Here is a 19,061-nt window from a genome sequence, read left to right as displayed (position 1 = left end):
CCACAGACTCAGTTTACACAACACATCAACAGATCCCTACAGTCTACAGAGACGTGGTTTTTAGAGGCTCTAATAATTTATGGATCATTTCATCCCAGGTGGCTAGATCTTGCACATTTTATTATCTTCCTGGCAGCCCTAAAATAAGATTTCCATGAGGGCCTATGCTAACAGGTCACTTTCCCAGCGAGTGAATGTGACTTATAGGAAATAATGGATTCCCATGAATGAACATACCTAATGGTATGGGACACCACTAATAGATTGAATAACAGTGGAGGTAAGGGACACCACTAATAGATTGAATAACACTGTAGTCCTCTGTGACTGATAAGATGTATGTTGGTTGAACTGTACAGTTGAACAATATTGATGGGGAGACAGAATTTTTGGCTGGAGGATGAAAAATGGGTAAAAGGAACAAGTAGTTTTAACATGGAGATCCAATGTTCCATTTGTGGTCATTAGAATAAGTGGTAATGGGGGACTGCAGACGGCTGTGGTCCTATAGGGGTGGTACCTTACTAATAAACTACAGGTGGTGCGAAATGCAGCAGCTCTGTACCCTTTTGAGCTTGCCTTTGAGAGCACATGTCCCCACATCAGGATGACCTAAATCAAATCAAATCATTAACATTTATAAAGCGCGCTACTCACCCGTGCGGGTCTCAAGGCGCTAGGGGAAAAGGGGGGGGGGGGTTACTGCTGCTCAAAAAGCCAGGTTTTTAGGAGTCTCCGGAATGCGGAGTGGTCCTGAGGCTGGTGGGGAGGGAGTTCCAGGTCTTGGCTGCCAGGAAGGAGAAAGACCTCCCACCCGCCGTGGAGCGGCGGATGCGAGGGACGGCAGCGAGCACGAGGCCAGAGGAACGGAGGAGGCGGATGGGGACGTAGAAGCGGAGGCGTCGGTAGAGGTATTCCGGTCCCTTGTTGTGGAGGGCTTTGTGTGCGTGGGTGAGAAGTCGAAAGGTGATCCTTTTGCTGACTGGGAGCCAATGCAGGTGTCTCAGGTGTGCGGAGATGTGGCTGTTGCGGGGTACGTCGAGGATGAGGCTGGCCGAGGCGTTTTGAATGCGTTGCAGGCGATTTTGGAGTTTGGCGGTGGACCCAGCGTAGAGGGTGTTGCCGTAGTCCAGGCGGCTCGTGACGAGGGCGTGGGTCACGGTTTTTCTTGTGTCGGCGTGGATCCAGCGGAAGATCTTGCGGAGCATGCGGAGGGTGAGGAAGCAGGCGGAGGACACGGCGTTCACGTGCTTGGTCATGGTGAGAAGGGGGTCCAAGATGAAGCCGAGGTTGCGGGCGTGGTCTGTGGGGGTCGGTGCGGTGCCGAGGGCCGTGGGCCACCAGGAGTCGTCCCAGGCGGACGGGGTGTTGCCGAGGATGAGGACTTCCGTTTTGTCAGAGTTCAGCTTTAGGCGGCTGAGCCTCATCCAATCTGCGACGTCCTTCATCCCCTCTTGTAGGTTGGTCTTGGCGCTGGCGGGGTCCTTGGTGAGGGAGAGTATAAGTTGGGTGTCGTCGGCGTAGGAGGTGATGATGATGTTGTGCTTGCGTACATTGTTGGCGAGGGGGTTCATGTAGACATTGAAGAGTGTCGGGCTGAGCGATGAGCCTTGAGGTACGCCGCAGATGATCTCGGTGGGGTCTGAGCGACCTTAAATGTTTCTTGGTGTCTGGTACAGGAGTCTTTTGTTCTTGGTTCATTGGCGCTCCTTGTCAAAGTATTCTGCCATACTCCACTATTTCTAGTACACACAATATGCTTTTTCATTAACTGTAGACTCGCACATTTGATTATATTACTTAATAAGGCATTTGATGTTCATTAGAAATACAGGATTATAAGTGCATCTTGCAATTTTAAATGAAAAAAAGAATTATAAATGAAACATGATTTTATACAGTTATACCATAGTGCCATAATCAGAATACATGAATATAAATGTGCATGAGTACTACAAATCAGCATGTTAAAGTCAAACATTAGAACACACGTATACATCTGAACTAAATGTCTACTGTCAATGCACCTTCAGTAATACAATTTAAATGCTGCACTTCACATTAGTAATGTTAAGGCACACAATATATTTGTTGGTTACATTATTATGTCACTTCTGTAACACATGATGGTGCAACCAAAATTATGTGTCACAACAACCACCTACTTTAGCAATGCTAGAGGGGTGTTGATCTGGGTGGCACCTGGGATTCCTTTTGTGGCTAAAAGTGCGAACATAGATACTGAAGGGTGCGCAATATGTGACTGTGTGAGGTACTCTCGACGCTAGAGACATGTTCCTGGTCAACATTTACGCCCAAAATGTGGATGATGCTGGATTGTTTGGGAAGATGTTGAATGCAGCTGAGCTGCAAAGCACACTGGTTTGGAAGTGATGCTAGCTGGTGATTGAAATGTGTGCTGGATGGTAACTTGAACCAGTTTACCCGTGAGGTCAGATACCAAACCGGCCATGAATAATGCTCTGCAGGAAGTTATGAGAGATCTGGGAATGTGGGATGTGTGGAGAGTTAGCTGCCCTCTGGACCACATATATTCCTGTTGGATACCTGCAAAGAGGTCAGATAGTCATTTGGACTATTGTCTGGTGCTATGGTCCAGAATGTGGTTTATGTTTCCTATTTGATGCAGTATTAGATTTTTCCTCTTTTCTAGTTTCCTATTGGGTGGGCAGGAAAGCCCCCAGGATTCCACTGTGGAGACCAAGAGTGATTGCATTAGCAGACTTGGTCTTTGCATACACTGTGGCTGAGGTGCTGATTCACTATTTTTAGGAGAATTGGGAGTGTACGCATGTGAGAATGGGATGCTATGAACTTGGTCCTGTGGAGGGAAATGTATGAAGGTGCAGTATGGAGTGAAACAGCAGTTATCTAGGATGCTTGATGTCCAGGAGAAGAATCCTAGAGCCCTCGAGGAATGAATGGTTGTGCAGCGACTGGCTGAGTGGAAGGATTGTAGGCGAGATTTGTTGGACACATAGGATTGCCTGGATAAGTTTGTCCGCTACAGTTACAGGCGGTGTCTCCATGTAGAAGGGGATTAGGCCAGCAGGATGCTTGCCACGCTTCTCCACAGTGAGATTCAGAGCCCCCCTGTGGTAGTGCTCCGGGATGTGTGGGGAAATGAGGTATACGCTCAGCTGGGTATCACAGAGGTATTTGCAGCACACCTGCTGAGGATCTATGTGCCATCTGCTGAGTCCCTGCCAGTGGCAGGAGGCGTACTTCTCTCTGGTCTACAGATTGCCTCCCTTTCAAGAGAAGGCATGGATAGCTTGGATGCACCCATAATTATGGAGGAGTTTGTGGTGGCAATTCAGACTTTGAAAACGACCAAGGCTCCAGAGGAGATGGCCTGCTGGCTGAGCTACACCAATGTATGGTGGGAATTTTATAAGCCTTTTAGAAGCCTATCATGAGGCTTACGAGAGAGGACTGTTACCCAAATACACAAGGGAGGTGCTTATTGTCATGTTGCCGAAGCTGGACAAGGATGATAAGGAGGTGACCTCATATCGCCCCCTTTTGATGCTTAGTGTAGATGTAAAAATCCTTAGCAGGATCTTGACATCCAGGTTGCTGGAACACCTGCGGACCAGTGTGGCTTTATCCAGCGACAGATCACTTTATGTAACCAGTGGAGGCCATCACTTGTTATGCACGCCCCTATATTGGAGGATGGTCAGTACGCGTTGGTGCTGCTCGACATAGAACAAGCTTTTTATTTCCAGTTGTGGGAATTTCTCTGGCAGGTCCTGTGAAAAGTGGGCATTGGGGAGAGGTACATAAAATGGGTGCAGTTGTATAGTGCCACAATGGTGCGACTAGGCAAGACGGTGTCACAGCGTTTCTCCTTACATTGAGGGACTTGCTAGGGCTGCTCGTTGTACCCCCTACTCTTCGCACTAGCAAATGTTATACATCTGCTCCTATGCCAATGTGGACCTGGATATGTGGGAGAAACCAGCAGGGAATTCTGCATATGTTTCAGTGAACACAAATCAGCCATTAGGAGTCAGAAAATTCCAGCTCCCTTTGTTCAGCATTGGAGCCAAGCAGGATATACAGAAAAACTCCTCACCTGGACCATCTTAGAGAGAATATTACCTACCAAGAGACAAGACACCTATCTTAAATTAAATGGAAAAGGAGAGAAGTGTATTGGATTTATACCTTGGGGACCCTTGAGAAAGGTCTAAATTATCTTATCCCATTAGAGAATGCTATTCCTTAGACTCAAGTTCTCTATTAGTGCATACTCGTGAGACTGTAACATTTTAGATTACTTTTCCCATTGAGGATTTCTGTTCTCTGATTAGATGTTTGCGATAGCAAGTCGCATGTATTTTTTCAGCCTGTTGAAGTTTGTCCTGATTTGGCTGCCTTGTTTGAGTAGTTCTTTGCTACAGTTTATCATTCTCTTTTAATTTAGTTGTATGTATTAGTGTTGTCCTCTCTTTTATTCTCATTTTAGTAATTATGTACATTAGGTTTGTATTGAGTAACAGCAATATTTTTACAGTTCAAAGAGGCTGAACTTGTATAGTTATAACTGGGTATCCCTTTTTGATTGGTTCCACAGTTGTTTAGGGCTTTACCATAATGATGACGTCAGCTGGCGATGACTGCTATAGTGTGTGTGTGTGTGTGTGTGTGTGTGTGTGTGTATGTGTGACTACAAGATTTTCAACTTTAAATATGAGGAGAGGCTGTTTCACCTTTGTTTTTTTGCCCTCCCAAGCATGAGGTAAGATTATATTAATGCCTTTGTTTTATAGCTTTGTATGCCCACAGAGATTGTGTATATACCTTTCCAACATGACACTGACTCTCAATTGTTATAGTAGATATATTGCAAAGTTGGGCAGGAGGTTTTCAGTCCGCTCTTTTTTGCACCTCAGTGACCTCTGCATTTGCAGATTATATATACATTTTGTTTCCTCATCAGGCTCTGTTATCACAGGTTATCTGACGTTCCATAGGTGAGTGGAGGGCTTTGTCTTTATGCTGTTTGGAGTGGCCACCACGAGATGAGCTCATATAGTACACTCTCTGTTTAAACAGCTTTTGTTGCCGGTTGTTTGAGATTCTTTTAGGCACAAGGTTTTTTTTGTGTTATGTAGTGCAGATAGCACCGCCTTTGTTTGTTCTGTTTTGACACGTCATGTCTGGGCCTCTACAGTATTGTCTATTTTTGTGCCCCTTGTGTGCCTGCCATCTGGCAGTATGTTTCTTTTATTGCATTTTGTCTCTAAGACCCAATACCTTTTGTTGTTTCACAATACCTTTATTGTATGTTTACTTTATTGTTAATTAGGCATTCTGACTCGGATAGTAAGACATGGTTTCTTTGCTGTATCTCGTTGAGAGAGACGTCTTCGATTTGTCTCTCACATGATATAGTAACTCTTTGAAAATTAGGACAGTGATGAGTTATAGTACTCTTTCCTATTTGTGGTTAGGTGAGTAACACCATGCATTGTTTCTAGTACCTGCAATTAGGGTCACTCCCAGGAGCACGCTAATTTAAGTTAGATGTTTTTAATCATGGTGTACTGGGTGATGGCTATGCAATAGTGATACTCTATGCACTTGTAGCGTATATTATGGTATAGTGTTTCCCACTGGGAAATTTATAGGCGTTTTTCATATGATGGTTTTCTCAAGTTGAGTAACTGTTGTGATACTGGTTTGTTATTTTTATCTTCCTTTCTATATTTGTTTTTCTTCTCACTCCTCTAGTGTGCGTTCCGACGAGATAACCGTTTGAGGTCTCTTGGGACCTGCACATGGTTTTGAGTCCTTGTGGCAATTCCTCCCTCACGAGATTTTCTTAGTCTACAATGATCTCATCCTGTGATAACCTAAGGAATGGAGATTACTGGTCACTCCTAGAGTATTGACCTATTGTACCTATGTTTTTCTATTCATAGACTGGGTGGTAAGTATGAATAGTAACAGTCACCCATTTATCTCATATGGTTTCCGGTGATTAATTTTTAACTATGCACATCTATGAGCTATTTCTGTGCTCGCTAGTCCATTTGTTTTGAGTGTTTTTTTGGTCTCACTATGGTTTTTGGTATTCTCATGGCTATGAACTTTAATTCCATTAATAGCTACTAAGTACATTTATTGGTCTGCAGTTCTTAACATTTTTTTTTTATATAATCTTCTCTGGAGCCGCTTAGTTTTTTTTTCTTTTTTGTTTATTCTGTGTTTCCTTATTCAATCAATCAGGAATTCATAAATCGCACTACTCACCCGTAAGGGTCTCAAGGTGCTAAGGAGGGGAGGGGGGGAGAAGGTTGGGGAAGGTGCTACTACTGCTCGAACAGCCAGGTCTTGAGACGTTTCCTGAAGGTAAGGAGGTCTTTGGTCTGGCGCAGGTGGATGGGAAGAGTGTTTCACGTTTTGGCGGCGAGGTACGAGAATGATCTACCGCCGGTTGTAGTTCTGCGGGAGCGTGGAACGGTTGCGAGGGTGAGGTCGGCGGAGCGGAGGTGCCGGATCGGGGTATAGAAGGAGAGTAGTCTGTTGAGGTATTCTGGTCCGATGTTGTGCAGTGCTTTGTGAGCATGGGTGTGGAGTTTGAAGGTGATTCTCTTGTTGACTGGGAGCCAGTGCAGATTTTTCAGGTGGTCTGTGATGTGGCAGTGGCGGGCCATGTCCAGGATGAGGGGTTCTGGATGTGTTGCAGCTTCTTCTGGAGTTTGACCGTGGTTCCTGCATAGAGGGCCTTGCCGTAGTCCAGCTTGCTGCTTACGAGGGTGACTGTTCTTCTGGTTTCGGTGGGTATCCATTTGTAGATCTTTCGGAGCATGCGGAAGGTGTTGAAGCAGAAGGAGGAGATGGCATTGACTTGCTGGGTCATGGATAGTGAGGGCTCCAAGATGAATCCTAGGTTGTGTGCATAGTCGATGAGAGTCTGAGTGATTCCGAGAGTGGCAGGCCACCAGGAGTCATCCCATGCAGAGGTGGTGGAACCGAAGATGAGGGCTTTCGTCTTGTCAGAATTGAGTTATTATTCCAGCTCTCTGGAGCTATATGCTTTTGGCCAATTCAGTCCCCCTCCAACTGTTTGTAAGAGCTTCTGCACTCTGAAGAAGGTATCCTGCAGGTATTTGCAGCTTTCATCGAAATGTGTGTCGGCACTTGTCAAAGGCCCGGGAAGGTCACAGCTTGTAACATAATACTCAATAGTGCGTCCATGAGCTGTTTCTGAAATACTATACTATGTAATTATAATGGAGAATGTTACCACACATATGTAGGCATCAAGTGCTGTTTGTGACCATACAATCCATTATTGATGTATTTGATTACTCGGCCATCATAGGTCAGAAAGCGAATAGCTGGGTTTTCTGTGACTTTACAGGACCTGTCTTTGTTTTAATGTGTAGAGGTTTGTGTGAAGTATGTATGGATGTTGGATTGTTTGGTGAGTGTGAATTAACTTTTATGTAAGGGGGTGAGAATCTCAACTATTCCTTTACTATATGTGCTATTGATTATGAAGATACAGTATGATTTGAAAAAATGTACAATTTAGGATTTATATGTTTAACGTTAGGAGATGTCAGTTTTTGTTAATATTAAAAAGTAGGTATAAATAACAATAAACTTATGGTGTTGTGATATCATCCGATATGTTGTGTAATAATGGCATACGAATCCAATGTCAAATTGGGTCAAATTTACCTGTTGTGTCTGGAGAATGAATTTTTTTTGTGTACAGTGTTTTCCCCTGGCCTGCAGCTCGATCATGTATTGTCCAGGGGCCCTCTTATATTGGGATGTCGTTTATGGTCCAGCCGGTGCGCAGAGCCTGGGAGAGGGCAATCTGACCGGTATTGCAGATGGCTTCATGTTCGCTAGACGTGTATTTTGACACTGCGTCCGTTCACACTCATAGTGTCTGTCAATAGATGGCATGCCGAGGGGTGTGACACATTGCGGGACTAATACCCTAATAATCGGTTTGATACCCTGACCGATGCAATTGAATAATGTGATTTGGGTACTGGACAGTTTTTATAATTTGCAAAAAATGGCGGCAACAGCCCATTGGATATGGCCTTCTTTTCCTGATGTCCAACAGGACACCCAGACATTAGGGACGCTCCTGGGTGTGGCTGGGGGTGGAGGATGATCTTGCATATGTACAGAGGGGAAAAAACAAAAAAACGCTGAGATCCAAGAGTCAAGGCACGGTTTAAAATATAATTGTACATTGTGGCATTGTACATCTGCTCAAGTTATTAAAGCACAATTAGCTAGAGATGCTATATGCTGGAAATATGTGAAACATAAATGTGTTCTTTGGACGGCCCATTATCACAAAAATATTAGGATCCAGTTCAGCAGAAAATGTTCTAGAATGAGTCCACGGATTTGCATACTACACAGTTGTTTTAGATTAAAGACCATAAGGACACAAGAGAAAATTAATTACAGCTTGTGTGTTAGCTAAACAATACAGGGAGTGCAGAATTATTAGGCAAATTAGTATTTTGACCACATCATCCTCTTTATGCATGTTGTCTTACTCCAAGCTGTATAGGCTCGAAAGCCTACTACCAATTAAGCATATTAGGTGATGTGCATCTCTGTAATGAGAAGGGGTGTGGTCTAATGACATCACCACCCTATATCAGGTGTGCATAATTATTAGGCAACTTCCTTTCCTTTGGCAAAATGGGTCAAAAGAAGGACTTGACAGGCTCAGAAAAGTCAAAAATAGTGAGATATCTTGCAGAGGGATGCAGCACTCTTAAAATTGCAAAGCTTCTGAAGCGTGATCATCGAACAATCAAGCGTTTCATTCAAAATAGTCAACAGGGTCGCAAGAAGCGTGTGGAAAAACCAAGGCGCAAAATAACTGCCCATGAAATGAGAAAAGTCAAGCGTGCAGCTGCCACGATGCCACTTGCCACCAGTTTGGCCATATTTCAGAGCTGCAACATCACTGGAGTGCCCAAAAGCACAAGGTGTGCAATACTCAGAGACATGGCCAAGGTAAGAAAGGCTGAAAGACGACCACCACTGAACAAGACACACAAGCTGAAACGTCAAGACTGGGCCAAGAAATATCTCAAGACTGATTTTCTAAGGTTTTGTGGACTGATGAAATGAGAGCGAGTCTTGATGGGCCAGATGGATGGGCCCGTGGCTGGATTGGTAAAGGGCAGAGAGCTCCAGTCCGACTCAGACGCCAGCAAGGTGGAGGTGGAGTACTGGTTTGGGCTGGTATCATCAAAGATGAGCTTGTGGGGCCTTTTCGGGTTGAGGATGGAGTCAAGCTCAACTCCCAGTCCTACTGCCAGTTCCTGGTAGACACCTTCTTCAAGCAGTGGTACAGGAAGAAGTCTGCATCCTTCAAGAAAAACATGATTTTCATGCAGGACAATGCTCCATCACACGCGTCCAAGTACTCCACAGCGTGGCTGGCAAGAAAGGGTATAAAAGAAGGAAATCTAATGACATGGCCTCCTTGTTCACCTGATCTGATCCCCATTGAGAACCTGTGGTCCATCATCAAATGTGAGATTTACAAGGAGGGAAAACAGTACACCTCTCTGAAGAGTGTCTGGGAGGCTGTGGTTGCTGCTGCACGCAATGTTGATGGTGAACAGATCAAAACACTGACAGAATCCATGGATGGCAGGCTTTTGAGTGTCCTTGCAAAGAAAGGTGGCTATATTGGTCACTGATTTGTTTTTGTTTTGTTTTTGAATGTCAGACATGTATATTTGTGAATGTTGAGATGTTATATTGGTTTCACTGGTAATAATAAATAATTGAAATGGGTATATATTTGTTTTTTGTTAAGTTGCCTAATAATTATGCACAGTAATAGTCACCTGCACACACAGATATCCCCCTAACATAGCTAAAACTAAAAACAAACTAAAAACTACTTCCAAAAATATTCAGCTTTGATATTAATGAGTTTTTTGGGTTCATTGAGAACATGGTTGTTGTTCAATAATAAAATTAATCCTCAAAAATACAACTTGCCTAATAATTCTGCACTCCCTGTATGTACTACAAAACTTGGCAACGAAAACTATTCCAGCATAGAAATCGAAATATATATAGAGTTGAATCTTACAGTTGATTCATATAGAGACCATATGAACAAGAATGTCAATGTTTAAAAGAATTCGCATTTTTTAAAATTTCTTAAGGTGCCGGAACATTAGAAAAGAACTTGAAAATGTAGACTGGCAAACTGGAGAAAGTGAATTTCTCATAGAGGTTGAGGAAGTTTAGCACAAGCTTCAAGATCAGTACTCCACAAATGTCCACCTGCATGATTTGGCATACATTTCCAATCGAATGTGGAACAATAGGTTACTGTCCCTCCAATACTAATGCACGTCCCCATGTGTTGGTTTCATAATAAAATGCATTCATTTAGAATATTTTCTCCTCTAACTAATGTTTCTAGGTCTTCATTGAACCTTAGATTGTAACAGAGCATTGAGCAACAAGGTAGAGCACAAGAGCAGATTTCCAATTGTTTATTGCGAGGCAGGGAATTGGTGGTTACTACTGTATTGGGAGTTGAATGCTTCTCGAAGAGATGCTGCTTTATAGGAGCGTAAAAGCAGTTCATATGTTATCAAGAAAATTGGGTGTGTAGATGGGGGGGACACTCCTTTTTTTTTAATGTTTTCTTCTTGCATTGGCTCCAAATGATTCTTCATCCTTGGTCAGTCAATGGCATAGTTAAGGGTTTTTGCACATCATGTGACATGCAGATCTTGTTCTGATTGGATGATGATTAAGGTGACTCTACATTATCCATTTTAACATGTGAAATGATTGGGAGCTCAGTGCTTGAAACAGAACCATGCTAAGGCAAAGCATAGAACTTAGCAGATAAACGTAAGCTGTTTTCCATTCGAATGAGGCAGAGGGCTGCACTTGACAAAATATCCATTAGGGCAGCCCTAACTGGTCAAGATGTAGTTCCCTACATTTAGTGGTTGAAGTACTTCATATCAGGAACCAATGTGTTTCCATCTGCACGTTTTTCAATAGCTTCTAACAAGCCATTAAGTTCGAAGTTCTTTGGTGCATGGAGATTTTCCCAGGAACTGACCCCTTTCTGTCTTGAAAAACTTAAGGAGTATAATGTCATTGCGCACCATAATTCACACTTAATCAGCATTTATACATTTAGTATGTCCAAAGAGTGCCTGAGGGCAATCGCAAACTGGAGCAGCATGTAAATCAGATGTTTGATGGAAGTAACATTGGTGATACTTTTTTAATGTTTGTGCAGCTCAAGCAAAAATGTGAAAACATCTTCTAATTGCTCGGTGATCGTAATGTAATCCAACCATCTCAAGGAGGTTTATTTAAAGTGAGAATGTGTCTCACATTTTCTGTAACATGACCCTTTAATGGTATGGTCAATGCCAATTCTACAACAATTAAGTAGAGTATATGTGTCGGCTGGATTCAATATTTATTCAGAGTGATCAGTCATAATTGTAGTTTTCTTTTTTTTCCAGATTGTCCTTCCACAGAAGCAGCCCAGGAGGGTGAAGAGATCTTCTGCTAATTCCTCTATTAGTTATACAATTCCTCTGTTCTCCGTCATGTTCTCCAGCTACAACTTTCAATGATCATAATATAGCCTTAGAACCCGCCATAGTGGGCTCTACCGGCTATTAAAGGCCCGCTCCCGCGTTAAATGCCCGAGCCGAAGGCGAGGGCATTTAACAAGGGAAAGGGCCTTTAATAGCTGGTAGAGCCCACTACGGCGGGTTCTAAGGCTATTAGAACATTCTGCCACTCAGAATGGGCAGAATGTTCTATTAAAAAAAACAATTGCTCACGGAGCCCGAGGGGATTAAAATCCCCTTGTGCTCCGTGAGGCTTTGTTCACAGCTGTTGCTGTGAACAAAGCGAACATTGGAATGTTGGCGCTGCGGGCTTTTACAGGCCAGTTAAAGCCTGCAGCACTCCATTGTTTTCAATGGAGCTGCCAACGTTCGAATGTTCTAATTGTCCATAAACATTCCAGCTGACTCATGTATGATGGCTGATATAGCAGTGCACCTCTGTAAAGTATGTGAACACCTTCTCTTTACCATACTCTTTCAGTGTTCCCTGTGTACCATGCTTTGGGACTCAGACTGTAAACAAAACCACTGCCCACTTGGTTTTCAAATGAGCTTCGCCACAAAGATCAGTCAGCTGGCAATGTACTAAGTAACTTACACAACATACTGTAGCTATATTTATGAATGCAATAAGTAGAGTATTTTAAATGTATTCCAGTGACAGTTTTAAAAATGTTCTAGGTCTTCAAATACATCCTGCATCATAATTACCCAATTCTTTTAAAGAGCTGATATTTGATTCCTATATCATATACTGTTATTTATTAAATGTTGGAAACATTCAACATTACAGTATATAAAACATTTAGACATTGTACATGTTCAGACTAAGCTGTTGTCAGGATTTAAAGCGTGCCAATTATAGTGTCAGCTTTTCTTGAAACAAAATGATGCAAGACAACAATCATTCTGGATTTGAAAATGTATATATTTCTTTATATAAATAATTGTATGTAAATGTGTATATATATATATATAAATGTAAACACACAAAGAATACCTTTCTGTTGATAGCATATTGAACAAATGTTATTTGTTAGCTTGCACTACTTGAAACAGTTGATACGATCAACCTGTTAAATTCATTTGTGCAAATGAAAATTTGAGACAATAATCAGAAGATACATATTTTCATATCCGTAAAACAGAATATATTAGAAACTGTTTTTTTCTGGGTGTAGATGTTGGCAGCTTTTTCTATCTAGCAATGACTAATACATAAGTACATAGGTATGACCAGTCATCTCCAGGCATAGCTATCAAGGGCAGAAGGAAATGGTTTTGAGGATTATCCACATGCAATTCAGCTACTGGATTGAAGTGGGGTTGCAAGACTGTTTTCTCAGTAACACACTGTTAAATAGAGGCAAATTATTTACTTTCAATACTGTAATGTAACTATTCCCAGTCTAAAATAGTGATCAGTTTACATGTGTTATGTTTTGTTTGTGTTGCACTTTGTTACTTGCAAGCTGGTTTTGCAATAAGTATTCCTCTTTCTACACTTAAGAAACCTGGAATGTTTGTATGTTTACATTTCTTTATATGACCCAATACCAAGTAAGCTTTATTAACTGCTACTTCAGTGTCAGTACCAAATTATTGTTGTTGGTATGGTTCAATGAAAATGAGTATTACACTGAAGACTGATAACAATCACCACTTACAAAGCAATAAATTTGAATTTCTTTACCTGAATTTTACTAATTCTAATACATTAGTATTCTCCTGTTGTAAGCAGTACCCGGTTTAACAATTTATACAGAAAATGGTATGCATAGGGAGAACACAAACTTAACATTGGTCTGTAAATGTTACAGGCTGCTGACCAGCATATAACAATTATGGATTGATCAGCAGGTGTCTCACTGTTTAATAATACTCAAACCATTTTTTGTAAATTCTCATTGGGTATAGTTTTAAGAAACCTAGACCTATGCTTTATTCATGTAGAGCCAGTACTTCAATTCTATCAACTGCAGTAGTATTTTCCAGTTAGTTGAGGATTATTCTTTAAACTCCCTTTCAGCGAATTTACAGCTAGCTACACAAGTAATTGTAAATGTTGTAAGTAGCTGACAACTATATTTTCAAAATACCACACTTTCTCTCCTGTTTATTTGTAATTACTAAACTTATGTTTATGTAGAATATTTAGAAATATCCATTGCGATTGTTAACATTCATGAATCCAAATGTTTAGTGCCTATCTGTTCCAGTGTTAAAAAAAAAAACTTTAAAAAAACTTTCTACTTTCTCCCGGCTTTCTTAGACCATATTTATCAAGAAAATGCAATTGCTTGCATTTATGCATGACAATATTTCATGCTATAAAAGGTATACTATATACAGCGGGGTTTGTTTGATATAATATAGTTCATGCCGTTATTGAATGGTTGTTAATATTCATTAGCAATTTAGCACTGCGCCGTCACATTTTGGTTAGTTTGTGGTTGCTTTTTATTATTTTCTTTTTACAGCACATCAATACATAGGATGGGACAAATTGGGAATTGAGAAGTGCAGTCTTATGAAACTCTCAGTAGTGCAATTTGCATGTAGAAGGTGCCAGAAATAAGGCAGTGTTATACGTGTTTGCTGCATTCTTAAAAGGGACCACTATTACTCAACAATCAACAAAAAAGAGAGGGGGGGCTTAACAGAGGCAGGAGGTTCGGAAAAATTCCTGGTCCTGTGTGTACTTCTCCCTACAATGTTTTAATCAAAAGGATGTACACAGTTCCATACAAAGTGTCTCTGAAGATGACAGGTAGCCGAAAATATTAAATATTTGGAGCAAGAGCCCTCACTCACCTTGCGGTGACATGCTTCATCATAGGGCTATGCTCCTTGTCAGGCCGGCACTGCAATGCCTGACGGGCCCCACGAAGGGGCTCTTTGCCAGAGGTCTTTTGTCAGAGAGAGACGGTCAGCAAAAATTGCTAGTCTAGGATTGGTATGAAAAAAACTGTTAAAAATGGCTAGAGGTAAAGCGTAATTTATTAGAATGTCTCACCTCTGTCATGATTAAAAACAAAAGAGGGGGAGAGGATAAAACAATGTTTAAACTCCCCAAAAATAATTTTTAGATAGTAAGGAAAAATCACTAAAACACTTAATATAGAGTTTCAGTGAGAATAGACACAAGATCCCCTGTGCTACTTCTAGAAATTGGTCAACATGTTTCTCGCTAGTTAGTCAAAGATGATCTATTGCGATTCATCAGGACCATGTCACCTACCTAATCCTTGAATAATTTGAGACCCATATTAGGGGATCAATAATAACGGGAACCTGAAATAGAGAACACAAATCATAAGAATATGACAAACATCTTGAAATGTGCTCAGTGTCAGCAATTCGCATCTATCCACGCAAGAAAAAAATCCCTTAAGTGAAAGGTGCCGAAAGATTGTGTCAAAAGCTAATATATCAAGATAAAAATGTATTTTTTATGCAAATGCATAATGACGCTTACCCTCCATATGCTAAAAGATGGGCCCCATCGGGGAGAACACCAGGCTTATGTGGTCCGTTTAGGTCTAAATATATATAGCGAGACATAAGACTTCAAATGACAGTCAGAAATCTGTAGATAACATATAGGCTGAAAAAGTTAAGTGCAAAGATCCTCAGGCAAAGTAATGTCCAAGGTATAAATTATGTATCACAACAACCATATGTACTGCCAAAAAAGCTGATCAAAGTCAGATGAATGATAATGAGTGGCATCAAAGGAAAAAGTAAAAGTTAACACAACAAAGCATAGCAAGCAGAGACCCCTCTAGAATGCTGCTAGGGTATGCACGTGACAGTCAACAGGATGAAACCATGCTGCTAAATTGCGGCAAGTTGCTTAGCAGAGTCTATCTAATATGAAGAGAAAGGGGGGCGCAGGCAATGCACGCAAACAAGGTTGAGTCTTACAAAAGCAGCGGGTGGTAAAACAATAACAATGAAGCCTGTGTATTAAGAGCTATGCCATCAAGTAACGCGCTCAGCTCTTGTCATGCCAGCGTACGTTCGAAGAACGTGCGCTCTGAATACAGAGGCGCGTAATAGACGACGCGATCAAGTCACAATACGAATGGAAGAAATAATAGAAGAAAAATTAAGGAAAAACCGGGATCATAAGAATCCCACGTCAGGGTTGCATCTAAGGTATCACTGTACCGTTACCCAAGATAAAAGGTACTTACTGAAACGGAGATCCGCGTCTGTGGGCACACCTAAGTTCCTTCTGTGCTCCCGGCATACTGGAGCTAACCAGAGGGAGCGGCCTTAAAAGACGGCAGGGATCTGGGAGAGCCATCGTAATAGACAAAGGACTCAGTAGTCAGAGTGTGAACTAGACACAGAAAAAGGACAATAAATATTGGTATCGACCAGGAAATAAATATTCCCAAAGTCCAAAGTTGGAAAAAACAAGGGGTTCCCATATATGAAACCTCAACCAGGAAAAGAGGGGAAATCCCAATAGGGAATAGGTGTAAACAATGAAATTCATCACCAAAATGTATATATAACTGAGTAAGGATTGTTTAATCAATAATTTCAACAGAGCCAGCTAGGGACCAGGTTAATGGTGAAGGGAAAGAACCCATACATAAAGGGGAATGTATCTATGGATAAAACTGGTTCAAGGAATTTCGTCATTAAGCCCAATGACATGAGTCTTTCATCTGTACACCCAACGTTGTTCTTTTTCGAATAACCTATTGGTGCAGTCTATATTGTCCTTAATGGTTTCCAAAATGACCTACCTAAGGTCATCAGGAGTGTGATGCTTTTCAATATAGTGGTTAGTCAATTTTGTAGCAGTTCTTTTACATCTAATTGTACTACGATGTTCGTTAATGTGTCTCTTCACCATCCTAGTGGTCATCCCTATATATCTCAAATCACATGGGCAGATAATCATATATATGCAGTTTTTAGTGCGACAATTAGTATGTGTTCTCAGTTGCCATTTTTTAGGGAGTCCTAAGTCCAATTCTTGCATGCTGATTGTTAGTGGGCAGATGTTACACCCACCACAGGGGTAATGTCCCGTAACTCCTAGCCATCCTCTAGTATTGGGGGGGGTTAGGTTGTTTATGAGGTGCTGGTCTAGTGTGAACCACTAGATCTCTAATATTTTGTGTTCTTGGCCTTGGCTCTCCCTGAGAGACGAAGCTAATGTTGCTGCACTGTCTGTGCTGGTTGGCCTGGCGGGGAACTCTCAATACAATTTGACAGCGGCCTCTCGACTGTAGTAGCAGTCTGACAGTCAGACCGCCGCACTCATAATTATGCCCTTCGTCTTTTAAAAAATAGAAGACAGTGGCCATTTATTTGACTGTATTTCTCTCAAATGTTTTTCTGTTGCTTGAAAAGCATTTAAATACTTGTCCTGCTCTGCCATTTTGTTTCGGTTTTGAAGGTTATGGAGTCTACATGGATAAAAAAAACTGGAACACTGACTTTGACAACATCATGGGTTGTGAAATTGTGATCTTTAACTTCTTATTTACTTGTAGGGACAGCACCACTGAGACAAAAATAGTTGGCTTGCACACATTCATACTGTGGTTTCTGTCTCAGTTTTTGGTTCTGAGGATCAAAACATTCTGTCTGCAAAATTGGACTACCTCATTGGTCATATCCCCGTTTAACATAAGCCCAAAACTGCAATGTTGTCCAAATCATTATTACATTTTTTTTTGTAATATAGCAGTTTTATAGTTCATCAAGCTGTTAATAATCACACCAAATTAACTGATTGCTACTGGTTTGGCAAAAATAGTTCTAAAGTTATAAGGTGCTGATTAAGAAAGCAAAAATTTGAGTTGCAGGAATAGTTTAAAAATAATAGTGAAGGCAGACTCAGTCAGGTATTATTATTAATTTGTTTTAATGTTCACACACACACACACTTTGCATAAATATGTTTTGAATTGTACCTTCTAATGGGCTAAGACAGCTATATGAGAGCACTTAAGATTCCCACTGTGGTAAGACCTTGAGTTCACAAAAGCAGTTTAGATTCTTTAAGCACAATCAAACTGCGGAAGAGATACCTTATATCCAATGCAAATGAAGGCTGCTTCAGCTAATACTGTGGTAAATTTCACACTTTGGGTTTTTAAATATCATGAAATTTTGGAAATTATGATCACAAATGTAGGCTGTAAAAAAAAGAAAAAAAACATTCCTTGTCCACTGAAAGTAAGGGTACTGTACCTGCTGGTCAGGTTGTAAAATTTAAATAATGCAATACAGGCCTTAAGAAAATCGTTAAATGCTTTTAAACTCACCTTAGAAATCAGCAATTTTAACTATTTTTCTTGAAGAAATCTGCAGTTTAAATAGTTTCTAGCTGGAATGGGACCACAAATTGCATTTTTTTTTTACATTTTGTTTTAGTGAAGTGATTTAGGAACCTAAAAATACCCGATGTGTTATTTATTTTAAACTATGTGTATCAAGCTTGAGATTCATATTTCAACAAACCATTTGTCATATCTCAGACTCACCTATTGTTTTTTTTTTATTATCTAATTCCTTTTGTCATTATAGACATATTTATAAAAACTTGAAATTCCCACAAGTATTATTATTGACAAACAAAATCCATTTCTGCTTTATTTACTTTAAAACGCAGTTTTCAGATTATTTTGTGCTAATCTGAGATTTACTGAAAATGCATTTGGATTGCTCATACGTTTTATGAAATAATGTATACATTTGATTACTGATGCTTGTTGTTCATTACATATATTGACATTGTTATGCTCAATTCTGTACAAATGAAAAGGCAGAGCTTTATCATCAAATGTGTGTAATTATGTAAAAAGTGAGCAAGCTATCACTGTAAACATCTCTGATTTGTATTGATAATTTGCTTTTAATGCCTTTCTGGCTACATGTGTCAAACACCTACGTAGTTGTAGACAAATAAATTTAATTTCCAGTTAAATTGCTAGTCTACATTTCTTCTTTGAACTTCCTTCAGTTTGAATATTTTAACAACTTCTAACATAATTTATAGTTTCAGCACTCTATAAATAGTTTTGCTCAAAAATAATTTTTTATCCAGGCGGATCCTAGTATTTGACTAAAACAAGTGAAATCCTACATAAACAATTTTAGGATTTACACCTCACGTTGGAAATGCTTCACAATCTTGTATAGCACCTACTCTGAACTTAGTTGCCCAGAAAAACAGCTGTAGGTGCAAATCAACAGATTTCGATCCAAAGAATGTGGACGCTGGGCAAATAATGCCTAAAGATACCACTTCTAGTTTGACAATATGCAGCGGTATGGTGGATTAGGAGTAGGCAAAAGAGAGTTTCTCTGGTTAAGACTAATGGTTATGTAAAATCACTGCAACTCCTAGAAAGCTGCATCTTTCTGGAT

General features: G+C 40.7%; 1 protein-coding gene across 7 annotated transcripts in view; it reads left to right on the top strand.

The window, feature by feature from the left end:
• AKAP13 (A-kinase anchoring protein 13) overlaps positions 1-11,730 on the top strand; it is a 1,053,268-nt gene extending 1,041,538 nt beyond the window's left edge. For all 7 annotated transcript variants that reach the window (XM_069222739.1, XM_069222736.1, XM_069222738.1 and 4 more), the window contains one exon: positions 11,547-11,730. In XM_069222739.1, coding sequence (XP_069078840.1) covers positions 11,547-11,596 — 50 coding nt within the window. In that variant the 3' untranslated portion in view covers positions 11,597-11,730. The remainder of the gene's footprint in view (positions 1-11,546) is intronic.
• The last annotated feature ends 7,331 nt before the right edge of the window (positions 11,731-19,061 follow it).

This window comes from Pleurodeles waltl, chromosome 3_1, assembly GCF_031143425.1.
Source record: "Pleurodeles waltl isolate 20211129_DDA chromosome 3_1, aPleWal1.hap1.20221129, whole genome shotgun sequence".
NCBI lineage: Eukaryota > Metazoa > Chordata > Amphibia > Caudata > Salamandridae > Pleurodeles > Pleurodeles waltl.
The sequence above is the reverse complement of the archived record's forward strand: the minus strand, read 5'-3'. Positions and strand labels throughout refer to the sequence as shown.